This window comes from Dendrobium catenatum, unplaced genomic scaffold (genome assembly GCF_001605985.2).
Source record: "Dendrobium catenatum unplaced genomic scaffold, ASM160598v2 fragScaff_scaffold_313, whole genome shotgun sequence".
Classification (NCBI taxonomy): domain Eukaryota; kingdom Viridiplantae; phylum Streptophyta; class Magnoliopsida; order Asparagales; family Orchidaceae; genus Dendrobium; species Dendrobium catenatum.
Window position 1 is genome coordinate 196861 of NW_021318775.1, and position 17249 is coordinate 214109.

Here is a 17249-nt window from a genome sequence, read left to right on the forward strand (position 1 = left end):
CCTCTATCTCTGATTTTTTTAATCTACTTCATCTCCTCTTCCCTAGCACTCCTCTCCACCTTCATCGCCCATATTAATATTAAATGAACAGTAATCCTTATTTTATGATTTGATTAGCAACAAAGCTGTCTAGACATTTACAGTACTCGTTAACAAAAAATTTACATAAAAAAAAAAAAAAACAAAACTAGACCGTCCTTCCTGTGGTCCGCCAATGGCTCAAATAGACCAGCTACATAACCTCCAAGGAAAAGCCAAAGCCACAGAAATCTAGCAATTGGTTTTGGTTACCACCACAAAGAAAGAAATCAACTGACCACACAACACTGTATTTACTTGCATCAATGCAACAGATCATTTGACATAAAACTGGATCAAACAATGCTTGAAAGTAATATAGCAAATAATCACAATGAGGATAACACAAAGCAAGAGATCATAGACAACCTGATACCAAATACACGAACAAGCAGATCAAATATTTATTCTTGAAAACATTTGATGAATAGCAGTACAAATATACGAGCCACACTCCAACGAACCCACATGCTTATCAGTTGAATGCCATTAAGAAAAATAATCAAAGAAAGTTTTAAAAGAGATCGGCACTGCTGCAAGAACTGCCTGCATAGATTCAAGTGAAAAAAAAAAAGCAAATCAACGCCCGGGAATTGTAATCCCCAAAATACAATACAAACTAATAAAGCATCTAATATAATCCACACGTATGACGAGTAATCCAATTTTCTTGATTAATGGTCCAGTTTTGATACGCAAGGAAGCTATAGCAGTCTAACATGTTTTCAATTTTCTCTGGTAAAGATTAAATCACATAAAAAGGAAAGAAGTAATTGCAACTATGTTAATCAGCTGGGAATATATCTTTAAGCATGGAACTCAATGTGGGTGACTAAATGAAATTTAATGCATTACTTCTTTGTGAATATGCACCTAGAAAAAGATTTTAAGTAAAATTTACGAAATCTAAGAAGCATAGAATGATTTGTTAGGGAAGGTTGAATACCCGACCTACCTGTTCGAGGTTAGAGGAAATAACGCCCATCCAATGCCCGGCGATTGTTCAATTTATAGGAGAAAAGACTAATAAACAAGCGAAAACAAATACAAATCTTTAAATTATCACAATTTGAATCATTCTAACAAAATAAGTATCATAATAACTATTAAACCTCGAAATCATTTTTTTTATTCCTTATTTCTTTAAAAAAAAAAGTTAAGGAGAACAAAAAATGCTCCTTAAGTTGCTTAATTTTTCTATTTTTTAAGATAAATTGATATGTTTTTTAAATACTAAAAATATTCTATGTGTTTTGTCATTTATAAAACCACTTTTTTTAAGTCCAACTCCTTTCAAACATACCCACAGTATATTAAAATAAAAAACCAGAAAAGGCAAATTTTTGAACTGCAACCAAATGCCTGGAGAGATTTTTTTTTAATATTCGAGTTCAAAAGCTGTGGGATTCTAGAGAGAGAAGCTGCGGGATTCTAGAGAGAGAGAAGTTGTTTTTCAAAATTTGATTTGGCTGAGATCAAGTTTCCGATGACGACGGATGATCGCCGGCCCTCGTTGGGCGTAGGTCCAAGGGGTGAGCGTTGATCCACATCTGATGCTGCAGTGGTTCAACAACAATCATTTTTAATTTACTCTCCGCCTGCTTTCAGAGGAGATGCTTCGAGGGTTTTGGCCAAGCTGCTAACAATGGAGTTCGGATTAGCTCGAACTATGGTAAATCTCTAACTATTAATGATGGTGGTCTGTTAAATGTTAAATCTATTCCGGTGACTGGAAAAGGAAAGAATGTGATGATTTGTGAAGAAATGCCGAAGAAGGTAGATTTTCAAAAATACCAGAATTTCAATTCTGGAGACTTATCTGCGAATAATCTTAAAGGAGTAAAGGCTGTTGGCAATATGAGGGAACCTAATGGAGATATTTTGGATATCCCAAATCCTGAAGATAATGGTGAGAAGGAAGTGAATGGAGATATGGAGGTGGTTCGACATTGTGTCTCTGGAGAAAGAGATTCTTCTATTCCGAATGTGGAGGGAGCTGGGGAAACATTACTTAAAGAGACGACAGGCAATGACCTGTCGATGTGTGACACAAGAAGTCTCATAGAAGGATTGTTGATTGGGACTTCGTAACTGACTTTCGGAAGATGGTGTGGCAATCAAGTTGTGTGAGAAGAATGTATTGGAGAACACTAAAAAGCTGCAGAATGCCCTGGTGGTTAAAGTCTTTGGAGACAACATTCCTCAGTATATTATAAACACTAATCCAAGGAGACAATGGTCTCAATTGGGTAAATTTAATTTTACCTAGCTTGGTAAGGGTTGTAGTCTGTGTGCTTTTGATGATGAGGAGTCGGTGGATTTGGTGCTTGCTAATGGACCTTGGTATGTTAAGGGGAGTATCATTGGTGTGGATAAATGGTCACCGGCATTCTCCCCTAATTCTTTGAAGGGTTTGTCTGCACCAATATGGATAAGAATGCCCAATTTTCCATTGCAGTGCTGGGATGCTACTAATGTTTGTAGAATTGCATCAAAGATTGAGAAGCCATATTTGATTGATGAAAATATGTTTCAATTGGAAAGAAGGGAGTTTGCAAGGATTTGTGCTCATATTCACCTAGAAGAATCATTGCCTCTTGGTGTTTGGGTAGAGGGAAAGGGAGGTTCTTCCAGAAAATCGAGTATGAGAGGATTCCTAATCTCCATTTCAATTGTGGTAAGCTTGGGCATGACATTAGTTGCTGTCCAGAGAAGGTATATGGTGATGTTCAGGGTGGGCTAAAGGATGTGGAGCGAAGTGTGAAGGAACCGGGTAGACCTTGTGGGGTCTCGATCAATAATTTGGTAGAGGATGTGGCTGGGTCATCTAAGGAGGATGGCAATGGTTATGGGCCATGGTTACATGTAAGTTATGGGAGGAAGGTTTCAAGGGATAATTGTAAAACCCGAAATTCGTCATTTGCGTGCGTCGCACGCATATCAATGCGCCGCGACGAACTTAAGTGAAATTTCGATATCGTCGGAAATTGACGAAATAAATTTCATTAGATTCGTTTCGAAATTTCGATCGAAACGGTATAAAGAACCCATACCAAATTTTACTTGGTTTGAGAATTAAAAATCAACGAAGATAGTTTAAGTAAAAATTTTGGTAAACTTCCGATTTTATCCTTAGAGCCTTTAAGAAAAACTTTAGGGAGAAGGGCACATGCGTCTTAAGCCTTTAAACATTTTTTCCTTAAGCCCACAACCGCCTAGGGACCGATTCATTCGGTCCCTTGTCATTTCTTTCGGCCGACCGAAGAGAGAGGGCGACGGGAGAGAGGAGGAAGCGGCGGGAGCTCCTTCCAAGAGGCGGCCAGCGGCTTTTCCGGCGAGGTTCCTTTAGGGAAAGCAAGGGGAAGACTTAAGGTAAGAGTTTCATGGAAAAATCCCTCACTTTTCCCTAGTTTTTCTCAAGGTAAAATTTTAGGGCTTTCTCAAAACTTAGAATTTTTGAATGAAATTAATAGGATAGCTTTAGAACGAAGTTTTAACAGTGGAAATGAAGTTTCGTTGAATTCTTTTGAGTTTTGGATTTTAGGACAAGTCTAGGGTTTCTCCAAAATGTTAGTTTGTGTAGAGACCTTTACATATATTGTTTCCAATGTCTTTAGGAGGCCTTTAAATTAAAGAAAATGAGATTTCGGAAAAGAAAAATATTTTCCTAATTTCCTAATTTTGCTAATCCGAAAATTAAGAGTATTTCATGACCAAGCATATGAATATTTGAAAGTGTTTGATAATTATTATAAGTGATTGCATGTGTTTGTTTTGTTTCGGAGTACCAAATATGGTGCGAAAGCACAATATGGCCCTTTGGGGCAAAAGATGAGATTACTGGCCAAAAAAAGATGATTGGTGTACCTGATCAGTACACCTCTGGTACTCTGTACGGTTGTATAAATTAGTATAAGCATAAACAATTATAAGCATACGCATAAGCATAAGTATAAGACATAAATTTTATGACATACGAGGCATATATGATGTACATGATGAAAAGGAGAATATGGCATGTTAAGGCAAATTGACGACTTGATTAATTACATACACAAGACATGGCATACGTGACATAAAGCATAGAGAAAAATATGACATATGTAAAGCATACGAAATCTAGCATGAAATCCAAGCAGTTCAGAACTTTTCTTTATAACATGAAGGCATATGAAAACATAGGATAGAGTTTTTCCTACTTGAGCGTAGCTCATTCCCTAGTTTTGGGAAACTTTTCAGGAGAAACCGCTGCGAGAGATGGCTGACCACCCAAGGTTCACTTACAGCCGTCGTACACCGGGTGACAGGTTCCACTTGTCTCTTTTGTTGTTTTGTTATAGTTTAGATTGTTTTGGGTGGCTGAATCATGTTGGTTAGATTTTTTTTTTTGCCACCTTTGTACATATATGTTATATGAAATGCTATATTTGTTTATATGATGATTAGAGGCGCTTGTTTCCTACGTGTTGAAGTTCTTACAGTTATACTTTATGTCTTTAAAAAGTTTTAGAAGTTATGGTTTATTTGCCTGTCCGATTTTCGTTCCCGCCTCGTCTATACGAGCTAACCAGGCCGGGTCGTGACAATAATGAATTCCATGGGAGGAAAGTTTGGTGGAAGAAAATTGTTAGCAAGGATCCTAAGGATGCTGCAAAGACTTCTTTTTTTAAAAAAAGGAGTAATGGAGATTAGTAAGGCTGAAAACAAAACGGGTGGCGTAGCCAAGGAGGATACGTCTACTGTCATTGGTGGTTCTAAACATGATGTTAACATCAATTTTAAGAAGGATATTGCTGGGTAAAAGGTATCTCTTCATAAAGAAGGAAACAAGTTTGCGGTTCTCAAGGATTTGGTGGAGGAAGGTGAGATTGTTTATGCTGCTGATGTAGGAGATGGAAGTGATCAGTCTAATGCTACAGGGGATGTGGATGGGATCCTTTTGGGGCTAGAAAGAAGCAAGCTTCTCTATATCTAAAAGAGGTAGTAAAAGATCATAATGTGTTCTTTGTGGGGTTGTTGGAAACTAAAGTTTCAAATTTCAGTAGAATGGAAATCAATTTCCTTATAGGAAATGATTGAGATTTCTTTCAAGTTCCTGCAGATGGCTTGTCTGGGGGAATACTTGTGCTTTGGCTTCTTTTTCTTTATTATATTCTTCTAATCAAGTGGTAATAGGAGAGCTTGAAGTTGTTAATAGGGCTGTTTGGAGGATAGCCACTGTTTATGGTGATAAGGAGGTGGTTCAGAGGAGGATCCTTTGGGAGAACCTAGAAGCTTTTTTTTTCTATTAACCTTCCTATGGCGGTTGGAGGGGATTTCAACAGCATATTGTCCAAGGAAGATAAAAGAGGGGGTAAGGCCTTTCGGTTCTCTCAGACGTCCAAAGAGATGAAGTTTTTTTTGGTAAATAATGATCTTCATGAGGTGGGAGTTATTGGTCCAAAATTTACTTGGTGCAATGACAAGGTTGGTGGAGCTCGTATCTTAGAAAGATTAGATAGATGTTTTGTAAATCTGACAGCAATGAACTCAGCTCGGTTGGTTTTGAGACACCTGGCTAAAGTGGCGTCTGACCATTGTCCAATTTGACTGAATTTCATGGAAAATAACTTTTCAAATGATAGAATTATAAGGTTTGAGGATATATTGGCTTCTTATCTAGCATCTATTGGTATTGTGAGATCGGCTTGGAGCAAGAGGATAGGAGCGAACTTTGCGGAATTACTGAATTATAAATTTCATAGAACTTTGAAATCTTTATTTTTTTTGGAGCAAAGCAAAGCATAAGGAATATAGCCAGCAGGAAGAAGTTCTTAAAAAGAGTATCCTGGAGCTACAATCGAAGGAGTCAGAGGTCAGTTGGCTATCTGAGGAGGACAGCTTGCAACTTAGATCATATATTTCAGAGCTAAATTCAATTTTGACTCGATTGAACACTTGGTGGAAGCAAAGAGCTTTGCTAAGGTTAAATGGATGTATGAGGTAGACACTAATTCAAAGTTTTTCCATTCTTATGCCTCGGCTAGAAAAAATGCAATTTGGATTTTTAAATTAAGGATGAGAATGGTTCGGGGGTGGAAAATCAAAGTCAAATTGCTGAAGTTTTTCTAAAATTTTTCCATGGTAAATGGAAGGATAGGAACTATAATCTAAGTGGTTGGCCTTTACCAATTTATTCACTTGATGAGAATGATAAGGAATTGTTAAATAAGGAGCTAACTATGGAAGAATTTGAGTCGGTTCTGTTGCAATCTGGAGGCAACATTTCGCCAGGTATGACGACATTTCCTATTCCTTTATAAGAACATATTGGAGCATCATTAAAAATGATTGTTGGAATGCAATTGATCATTTTTTCCATTCGAGGGAGATGAATGTGGACTGGAAATAAACGTTACCAGTACTTATTCCTAAGGTATCTAATCCTCATGTTCTGAGCCAATATAGGCCTATTAGCTTGTGTAAATCAATCTACAAAGTTGTGGCTAACATAATGTTAAACAGGAAAAAGGTTATGGTTCAGAAGTTAATATCAGTGGAGCAAGCAGCTTTTATCAACGACAGGTCATTAGCGAACCACATTCTAGTGGCTCAAGAGGTGCTTCAAAAATTCAGGATTTCTAGATCTTCCAAAGGGCTTGTTTCTTTTAAAATTGACATCGAACAAGCATATGATAGTATATGTTGGAAGACTTTAAGGCATGTTTTGGAGTACTTCGAGTTTCCTCATAAATTTTCTGCTTGGATTATGGAATGTGTCGAATATCCAAAATTCTCTTTGCTGATAAATGGTAGAATCTCTAGTTGGATTCATACAAAGAGTGGGTTCCGTCAAGGATGCCCACTATCCCCTTTTCTTTTCATTATATGTTCACAGATTCTTTCCAATGGTTTTAAGCAAAGAGAAGAATATTTGGGGATCATGATTGCTCCTAATGTGCCATGGATTTCTCATATGCTACATGTGGATGATATCTTAATTTTTTTCTTAAGCTACTCTCAAAGAAGTGAGGAAATTAAGGTTATTCTATCTAATTTTTGTAGCTGGACAGGTCAAAAGATTAATGTGGGGAAATCAGCCATTCTGTTTGGTAAACATGTTAAGATGAGGAAAAGGAAATCTATTGAACGTATTATGGGTTTTAAGGTGGTAAAGGAATTCAATTATCTCGGTGTGAAGGTGGCGTTGAGGTGGTTAGTGGCTGCTAATTTCCATTTTTTAACCGAGAAAGCTTTAAAGTTAATTAGTGTTTGGGGAAGCAAGTTCATTTCCTTGGCAGGTAAATTCACCCTGATTAGAACGGTGTTGCTCTCACTTCCTACATTCTATTGTACTATTTCCTTGGTCCCTAAAGGAGTTCTTAATGAATTGGATCAGTTGAGTAGGAGCTTTATTTGGAATAAGAAGGATGGGAAATTGGGTCTTCATTATGTGAGCTGGAACAATTTATGCAAACCGATTAGAGGTGGTGGACGTGGCCTTCGATCGTGTGCTAGTGTGGTTGGTCCTTTGAGGGCGAAATTGGCATGGAAGGTTACTCAAGATGAAGATTCTCTACTGTACAAATTTTTGGGAGCTAAATATGGGTTGGATTGCGATGAGATTGGTTATAGAAGAGGGGCTTCGTCTACTTCAAGATCTTATCCAATGGTAAGAAGGTTCTTAAATCTGTGGTTAGATGGAAAATTGTAAATGGTTGCTCAATTGATATATTTGATGATATATGGATTTTAGACAAAAGTTTGAATAAATGGCCAACTTTTGTGTCGGTTCCGGAACATGAGAAACAAACTGTAGATAAGCTTATTGTTAATGGCGAGTGGAATGTTCAGGAGTTAAAAATTCTGTTTGGAGAGGATCTCATAAGCTTAATTTATGGGATTAAGATTCAACATAATCAGGATGAAGATTATATGGAACTGATTCATCAAAATTCTGGTTTTTCGATCTCAGCACTTGCTTATAAGGCCTCAGTTCCAAAGAATTTGGACTGTTTTTATTGGAAATATTTGAAAAATGTTAAACTAAGGCCTCGGGTGGAGGTATTTTGGTGGCGCATTTTTAATAATGCAATTCCTACATTCCACTTTTTGTATCAGAGAAGAATTCAATGTGAGTTTGGCTGTCTGAGGGGCTGCGAAGCAAGTGGATTTGGAACATATAACGATTAAATGTGTGAAGTTGGTGGAGGTCATATGTAATCTCAATAAATGGGGTTTGGATTTCCGACTTTTGAATCTTTTCAAGATTGTAGGTGTTGGATGGAGAAGTTTAGTAAAGTCCATGGCTTTATCATTAATACTTATTGCAATGCAGTTTATCTCACGTGGAGAGCAAGAAACAGGTTCCTTCACGAAGGGAAGGATGATAGTTCAATGGTGATTGCTACCAATTCTGTAAGTTATGCTTTTATTTCATATATGGTTGAAGGAAAATTGGGGCACAGGTACTAATTAGTCGAATAGACTGTTGGATCGTTGGTACCCTCCTCCTGATTGGATAAAAATAAATGTAGATGCATCATTGTTACAGTCATACATAGATGGAATTGGAGGTGTTGTTCGTGACATTAAAGGAAGATTTCTTCTTGGGTATGAATATTCTTGTATTCATTGAGATGTTTCTCATCTAGAATTCATGGCGATTCAATTTATAGGTGAGATTAAGAAAGATTGAATGTTTAACTACAAAGGTATTATCATAGAATGACACAATCACAATGTCATTAAATTTTTGCAAGAATTGGGTGGCAAGTGGAGATGAACTTTTATCCTTAAAGGACCATAATTTCGATTTTTTTAATTGGGTTAATAGAAGTCGTAATAAACAAGGTTCTGAAAACCGGACAGGACAACGAACCGGAAGGAGAGGTTCACGGTTCGACCGGTCTAACCGGGGTCAAATCGGATGACGTAAAAAATAATAAGTATTATTTAAATTTAATAAAATTAACATAATAATAATATTAACATTCAAAGTATGAGACAAAAAATTAAACTAAAAACATTATGAAACATAAAACTTATATAATTAAGTAAAATAATTATTTTAAAATCTCAAATAAAAGAAAAAAAAATTTATATCTCATAATGACGAAATAGTATTATTATATATTTGATATGTCATTGCTATTTATTTTTGGAAATTGGAATTATATTTTAATGAAAATAATACCGGGATTTGGGAAAGATAGAATTTTGAGTTGAACTATATTTCATGGTCTTATTATTAGGATATTTTGATTTCACTTCATCTCTTATGCTTTTTATGTTTTATATTATTCATTCATTAGTATATAAAAAAATTATCATTTTATGTTTACGCAATCTTTTGATTTTGAGGCTTACACCTCAAAACGCCGGCGAGGCTCACGAATGAAAAACGCCTCAATACACGAATACACAATTTTAAACATTGCATGACACAGCTAGTTTTTTAGTCCCACATCACTTGGAAGGTTTCCTTATATTATTTATATAGCTTTGCTTCTTTTCATGAGTAAAATGTCCACATAGGGAGGTGGAACCGTGTGGGTATGATTAATTAATGTTTAGTATATAATTTTTGGAGTTAATTGACTAATATATTATATTTAAAATAATTTAACATTTAAAAAAATATTTTATGATAAATTAAATTATTTAAATAAATTACGCATTGAACCGACCGATTCTTAAAAATCAGGACTGGTTCAACAGCTCACTAGTTGAACTGGCGATTCAAACTAGTTCCCACTGATTTGATGTTGGGCCTGATTTTCATGAGAACCGAACTGGCCACATTCCCAGTTCACGGTTAAACCGATCAAACTGGTCAGTCCAGTCCGATTTTCAAAACCATAGAAAATAGTAATAATTAAATGATTTTTCATCTAGAGTGAGGAGAATAAATTAAGTAATGAAATCAATACTTTTAGAAATCAATTAAATATGAGAGTATTTAGGTGCTTTTACTAGCTAATTAGAGAGATAGAGATAGAGAGAGGGCAATTTATAATTGTTGCGTCCAGGAGTATTCGTGGCGGTAGAGAAATATAAAGTTTAGTGGCTTTGCATTATATGAAAATCCGGTACGCAATCAGATAAGAGAGAGAGAGTCTAGCATTTATGAGACACCAAGATTTTTACGTGGAAACCCCTAAAAAGGGGGAAAAACCACGGGGCCTACCCAGTACGAATGAATCCACTAGTATAGCAGTTGATTACAAATGAGGCCCTTCCTTGGGAGAAGGCCTTAGCTTGATGTACATTTTATAGAGTATATTACATGATGTGAATACAAAGAGTCACTATAGACGTGTTCGTTTGGTCGGGAGGACCATAGCTGGTGACGGAGGTTAGAAGAATCGTAGTCGATGGGCGACGGAGGTCATAAAGACCGTTAACTGACGACGGAGGTCGTAAAGACTGTAGTCTGCGGACGACGTAAGTCAGGAGGATTGTAGTCGGCTGGCAACGAAGGTCAGAAGGACTGTAGTCGGCAGGCGACGTAAGTCAGAAGGACGGTAGTCGGCGGGCGACAGAGAGGTTGAAAAGACTGTAGTCAGCGGGCGACGTAAGTCAAGAGGACCTAGTCGGCGGGCGACAGAGGTCGGAAAGACTATAGTCGGCGAACGACGTAAGTCAGGAGGACCGTAGTCGGCTGGCGACGGAGGTCGGAAGGACTGTAGTCGGTAGGCGACGTAAGTCAGAAGGACCGTAGTCGGTGGGCGAAGGAGGTCGGAAAGAATGTAATCGGAGGGCGACGTAAGTCAGGAGGACCGTAGTCGGCGAACGACGGATGTCGGAAAGACTATAATCGGCAGGCGACGTAAGTCAAGAGGACCGTAGTCGGATGGCAACGGAGGTCGGAAGGACTGCAGTCAGTGGGCGACGTAAGTCAAAAGGACCGTAGTCGGCAGGCGACGAAGGTCGGAAAGACTATAGTCGACGGGCAACGTAAGTCAGGAGGACCGTAGTCGGTGGTTGACGGAGGTCGGAAAGATTGTAGTCGGCGAGAGACGTAAGTCGGGAGGACCGTAGTCGGCTAGTGACAGAGGCCGGAAGGATTATAGTCAATGGACGACGTAAGTTAGAAGGACCGTAGTCGGCTAATGATGGAGGTCAGAAGGACTGTTGTCTAACAACGAAGGTCAGAAGGACGGAGTCAGGTAGAAGTCCAACAATGGAAAGAAATCCATCTTCGGATAGACGTCCAGCGAAAGTCTGATAACCGATAGAAGTCCGGCGTCTGGTAAAAACTTGGCGATGAGTGAAGGTCCAACGTCGGGTAGAAGTCCGATGCCTGTTAGTGGCCGAGGAGAACTCCAGTATCACTTGGGCGTAGTTTCAGCGTCAGGGGGGAACTTTGTCGTTACTTGAGCGGAATTTCAGCGTCCCGTGGAAGTCGGGCAGAATTCTGGTGTCATTTGGAGTTCGGGCGGAACTTCAGCGGTGGTCGAGGAGGAGTCTCTTCCCTCCTCTTCTTCTCTTCTCCTCCTCTTCTCCTCTTCTTCTTGCTTGGGTCCCCTCTCAAGAGAAATGAGGGGTCTATTTATAGATATTATGGAGTGGCGTGGCCTGTAAATATGTGAGAGATCATGGGCAAATGTGGAGTGGTTCGATGGACGATATTGAATCCCTTGATCATTGACCGTTCGTCAAACATTTGAAGGTCTTAGTTGAGTTGGAATTCGGAGATCTTGGGCTCATTGGATTTGTCTCGTCGAGCCACTCGATTCGACCATAAGCTCATCAAGTTTGGAGACCGTTTGGTAACTCAAATTGTGGTACGAACTTTCCAACAACGCTTCGGGTCCTTGATTTGGACTCATTTGGGCTCTGTTTGAGTTGAATTTGGTGTCGTTGGGTTCGTATTTTCGAGACGCTTAGTTTGACTATAAGTTTGCTGAAATCGGAATTTAGGTGATCCCGGAGTTAATTTTTGAAGTTTTCGACTTGGTTTTGCCTCGAGATTCGTGCTCGATCAAAATAATTTTTTGATGATATATCAGTTGCCTCTCTATTTTCGGATGTCGAAGCTCCAGGAGTCGGAAAATATATGTCGACATTTCACACTGGCCAAATCGCGAAAAATTGCGTTCCAAAAATTAATAGCTTAGTCATAGAGGCCCCGTTAAGCTCCGAAAGTGTCAAAATTGAGTCTGGAATGTCGAAAAAGTGTCCAATTTGAACTGTCCGGGCCGAAAATCGGGCCCGCTTGAAGAGCCACGACCCGCTGTTCCGCGATAGTTAGCCGCAGTTAGGGGGGCTACGGTTGACATTTTTAATTTTTTTAAGCATTTTTTAACTTAAAAAATCTCCCAAAATGCCAAAAAATCACACAAAATTTCAGAAAATTACAGAAAATTCTAAAAAATTCATAAAATTCTGAAAAATTCCAGAAAAATCCGAAAACTTCTTTTCTTCTCCAAAAATACTAGGGCTAGGGGGAACTTGCACCTTCTCCTCTTCTCCTTCTGGATTTCAGACAATTGAGGTTTTCCGCTGTTTTTAAGTAGGTGACTTTCCCTACTTGACTCAGCGCCCCTCCTCTTGTACAGAAGTTAGAAATTTCTCATCTTTTTCTCATTCTGACTTTCTGACAGTTGAGACTTTCGGCTATTTTTTAGTAGGTGAATTTCCCTACTTGACTCAGCGCCGCTCCTCTTGTACAGAAGTTAGAAATTGCTCCTCTTTTTCTCATTCTGGCTTTCTGACAGTTGAGGCTTTCCGCTTTTTTTCGTAGGTGACTTTCCCTACTTAAATCGGCGCCCCTCCTCTTGTACAGAAGTTAGATTTTTTGCAGCCGTTCTTTTCTTTCTCTTCCCTCATTCTAACTTTCTTATAGTTAAGGCATTTCCCTATTTGTTGTAGGCGGCATCCCCTACTAAAATTCAGGGCCCCTCTCTGTCTGTAGAAGTTAGAATTTTTTCTCCTTGTTCTTCTCTTGCATTCTTCTTCTTATATTGGAGGCATTCCACTATCAGAGATAGGCGGCATTCCCCTATCAAGCTTCAGTGCCCCTCTCTTGTGTAGAAAGAGATTTTTTTCTTCTTATTCTTCTCTTGCGAACTTCTTACATTGGAGGCATTCCACTGTCGGAGATAGGCGGCATTCCCCTATCAAGCTTCAGTGCCCCTCTCTTGTGTAGAAGTCACGATGAAAGACTATCTTCTTAAAAGACAACCCTTAACAGAAGAAGATCAATTGCTGCTTATATGCAAGGGTGATTTGAGAAGATCTGACGATAATGGTGTCCTGGAGGAGAACCGGAAGTGACGAGTAGATGGGGCGAATTTCAATGCCATTTGAGCGGAAGTTTATTGGCGATGGACGATAAAGCGGAAGTCTGTTGGCAGTCAATGACCGAGTGGAGAGCTGAAGGAGAGAGTTCGAAGGTGCGCTGCAAGTAGCAGTCAAGGGGAAATCCGCTGATGGTTGAAATAAAGGATCGCCAGCAAATATCAGACGAAGAGCCGTTGATCGTGGATGTCAAGTGGCATTTTGCTAAGACAATATGCATCCCTATTGACATGTGCAGATATCAGATATTCTTTTCTTTGAAGAAGAAGTTGTAAGAGATGTTTGATATGCAGTATAAAAGAAGTCACTAAATCCACTAAGGATATTTGACTATTTTGAAGTTGCTTGTTATTCGATGATTGTAACTTGTACGAATAATGTCAATGTGCTTTTTAATTCCAACTTCTAGTGAGAACAAATGTACACATGAATATGTATATATGTAACTCCATTGATATTGTATAAGAAGTTGAGAACTTGTCCTTCAGAGCAAGCTGAATTGTGATTGCATCTTTGAGGCATGCTTTGATATATTATCCCCTATATATTTTTTGAGGCTATTGTTAGACTGCTAAGATCTTTATATGAGGGATGATTTTATCAATTAATCGCTTTCATGGAATCTTTATAGAGATAATGTTGTTCACTCAGAGCACTGCTCGACCTCTATGAAAGAGGTCAAGAGAATCCACCAAGGATGTAAGACCTATCCGAAGTTGTATGTCGGAGTCTTTGCTCGACGACATTAACCTGTATGGAAGAGGTCGAGAAAATCCACCAAGGATGTAAGACCTACCCGAGATTGTATGTCAAAACTTTTGCTCGATAATGTTAACTTTTGCTAGATGACATTAACTTCTATAAAAGAGGTCGAGAGAATTTATTAAGAATGTAAGACCTATCCGAGGTTGTATGTCAGAGCCTTTGCTCTATGACGTTAACCTGTGTGGAAAAGGTTGAGAGAATCCACCAATGATGTTAAGACCTATCCGAGGTTGTATGATAGAGCCTTTTCTCGAAGACGTTAACCTGTGTGAAAAAGGTCGAGAGAATCCACCAAGGATATAAGACCTTTCCGAGGTTGTATGTCAAAGCCTTTGCTCGATAACGTTAACCTGTGTGGAAGTGGTCGAGAGAATCCACCAAGGATGTAAGACCTATCCGAGATTGTATGTCAGAGCCTTGCTCGATGACGTTAACCTGTATGGAAGAGGTCGAGAGAATCCGCCAAGGATGTAAGACCTATCTGAGGTTGTATGTCGGAGCCTTTGCTCGATGACATTAACTTGTATGGAAGAGGTCGAGAGAATTCACCAAGGATGTAAGACCTATCCGAGGTTGTTTGTCGGAGCTTTTGCTCGACCACGTTAACCTGTATGGAAGAGGTCGGGAGAATTCATCAAGGATGTAAGACCTATTCGAGGTTGTATGTAAAAGCACTTTGCTCGATGACGTTAACCTGTGTGGAAGAGGTCGGGAGAATCCACCAAGGATATGAGTCCTATTTGGAGGTTGCATGTCGGAGCCTTTGCTCGACGACGTTAACCTGTATGGAAAGGGTAGAGAGAATCCACCAAGAATGTAAGACCTATCCGAGGTTGTATGTTAGAGCATTTGCTTGACGACATTAACATGTATGGAAGAGGTCGGGAGAATCCATCAATGATGTAAAATTTATCTGAGGTTGTATGTCAGAGCACTTTGCTCGATGACGTTAACCTGTATGGAAGACGTCGAGTTAAATCCCCCTGGGATTGATTTTGCCTTGATTGGGAGGGGGAGAACGCCATGTGTATCCCGAATCAAAGGTAGAGAATGATCTATCTTTAGACCGTTATTGCCTTTTTGAGGTCGAGATTAAGACTTTGCTGAAGGAGTAGAAGTCCAGCAAGGGACTGTATAAAACTTATAATTGATTGGAAGCATCCTTGCATTTGCTGGGATTTTCCTGAAATATAATCTTGATGATGAAAGCATCAGAGGATCCTTTTTACCATGATTAGAGTCAAAGTTGCCCCCCAGTCTGCATCTGATGCAACGATGACTAATGTCAGGAAGTTGATAAAAGCGATCTTTTGAGATTGGAGCAATAATTGGCCCCTAGTCGGGAACATGATTCCCACATACGGCGCCAAACTGTTGCGTCCAAAAGTATTGGCGACGGTAGAGAAATATAAAGTTTAGTGTATTTGCGTTCTAGGAAAATCCAGCACGCAATCAGATAAGAGAGATGGTCTAGCATTTATGAGACACCAAGATTTTTAGGTGGAAACCCCTGAAAAGGGGGAAAAACAACGAGGCCTAGCCCAGTTCAAATGAATCCACTAGTATAGCAGTTGATTACAAATAAGGCCCTTCCTTAGGAGGAAGCCTTAGCTTGATGTACATTTTATAGAGTACATTACATGATGAGAATACAAAGAGTCACTATTGATGTGTTCGTTTGGTCGGAAAGACCATAGTCTGGTGACGGAGGTCAGAAGAATCATAGTCGGCGGGCGACGGAGGTCATAAAGAAAGTTGTCTGGAGATGGAGGTCGAAATAACTGTAGTCTGCGGACGATGTAAGTTAGGAGGACCGTAGTCGGCTGGCAACGGAGGTCGGAAGGACTGTAGTCGGTAGGCGACGTAAGTCACAAGGACCATAGTCGGCGGGCGACCGAGGTCAGAAAGACTGTAGTCGGCGGGCGACGTAAGTCAGGAGGACCGTAGTCGGCTGGCGACGGAGGTCGGAAGGACTGTAGTCGGCGGGCGACGTAAGTCATGAGGATCGTAGTCGGATGGCGACGGAGGTCGGAAGGACTGTAGTCGGTAGGCAACGTAAGTCAGAAGTACCGTAGTCGGCGGGCGACGTAAGTCAGAAGGATCGTAGTCGGGGGGCAACGTAAGTCAGGAGGCCCGTAGTCGGTGGGCGACGGATGTCATAAAGACTGTAGTCGGCGGGCGACGTAAGTTAGGAGGACTGTAGTAAGATGACGACGGAGGTCGGAATGACTGTAGTCAGTAGGCAACGTAAGTCAGAATGATCGTAATCGGCGGGCGATGGAGGTCGGAAAGACTGTAGTCGGCGGTAGACGGAGGTCGGAATGACTGTAGTCGGCGAGCGACGTAAGTCAGGAGGACCTTAGTCGGCTGGCGACGGAGGGTCTCATTTCCCCTTTGGGGAGATACACCCTTCTTCGATAAGGCTCTGGATGTGAATGCGATGATCATGTTTCTTGAATATTGTAACTGGGTACTCAGTTGAACTATACTTTGTCCCCTTGGGGCCATATAAAGTTCTTCTTAGAACCCGATCATAGTATTCAAGATGAGTTTACATAATTCTAAGTCTGAACACCGTTATGAAAGTTTATTTTAATCCTTCGGGGTGATATACTCTTTCTAACGAGTTGATTCGACCTTAGAATTGGAACTTAACCTTAATCGTAAAATCCCCAAAGAAAACTAATATTTTTCAAAACCTGTTTTCCAAAATTCCACCAACAAGGGGGGAACTCTGTCATTACTTGAGTAGAATTTCAGCGTTCCGTGGAAGTCGGGCAGAATTCTGGCGTCATTTGGAGTTCGGGTGGAACTCCGGCGGTGGTCGAGGATGAGTCTCTTCCCTCTTCTTCTCTTCTCCTCTTATTCTTGCTTGGGTCCCCTCTCAAGAGAAATGAGGGGTCTATTTATAGATATTATGGAGTGGCATGGCCTGCAAATATGTGAGAGATCATGGGCAAATGTGGAGTGGTTCGATGGACGACCGATATTGAATCCCTTGATCATGGACCGTTCGTCAGACATTTGAAGGTTTTAGTGGGGTTGGAATTCGGAGATCTTGGGCTCGTTGGATTTGTCTCGTCGAGCCACTCGATTCGACCATAAGATCGTCAAGTTCGGAG

The 17249-nt window shown here is 39.9% G+C and overlaps 1 protein-coding gene across 1 annotated transcript in view; it reads right to left on the bottom strand.

The window, feature by feature from the left end:
- Positions 1–303: 303 nt before the first annotated feature.
- LOC110110092 (60S ribosomal protein L18a-like protein) overlaps positions 304–17249 on the bottom strand; it is a 33544-nt gene continuing 16598 nt past the window's right edge. The window contains exon 4 of the mRNA XM_020841400.2: positions 304–624. Within this exon, the coding sequence (XP_020697059.1) occupies positions 568–624 (57 nt within the window). The 3' untranslated portion in view covers positions 304–567. The remainder of the gene's footprint in view (positions 625–17249) is intronic.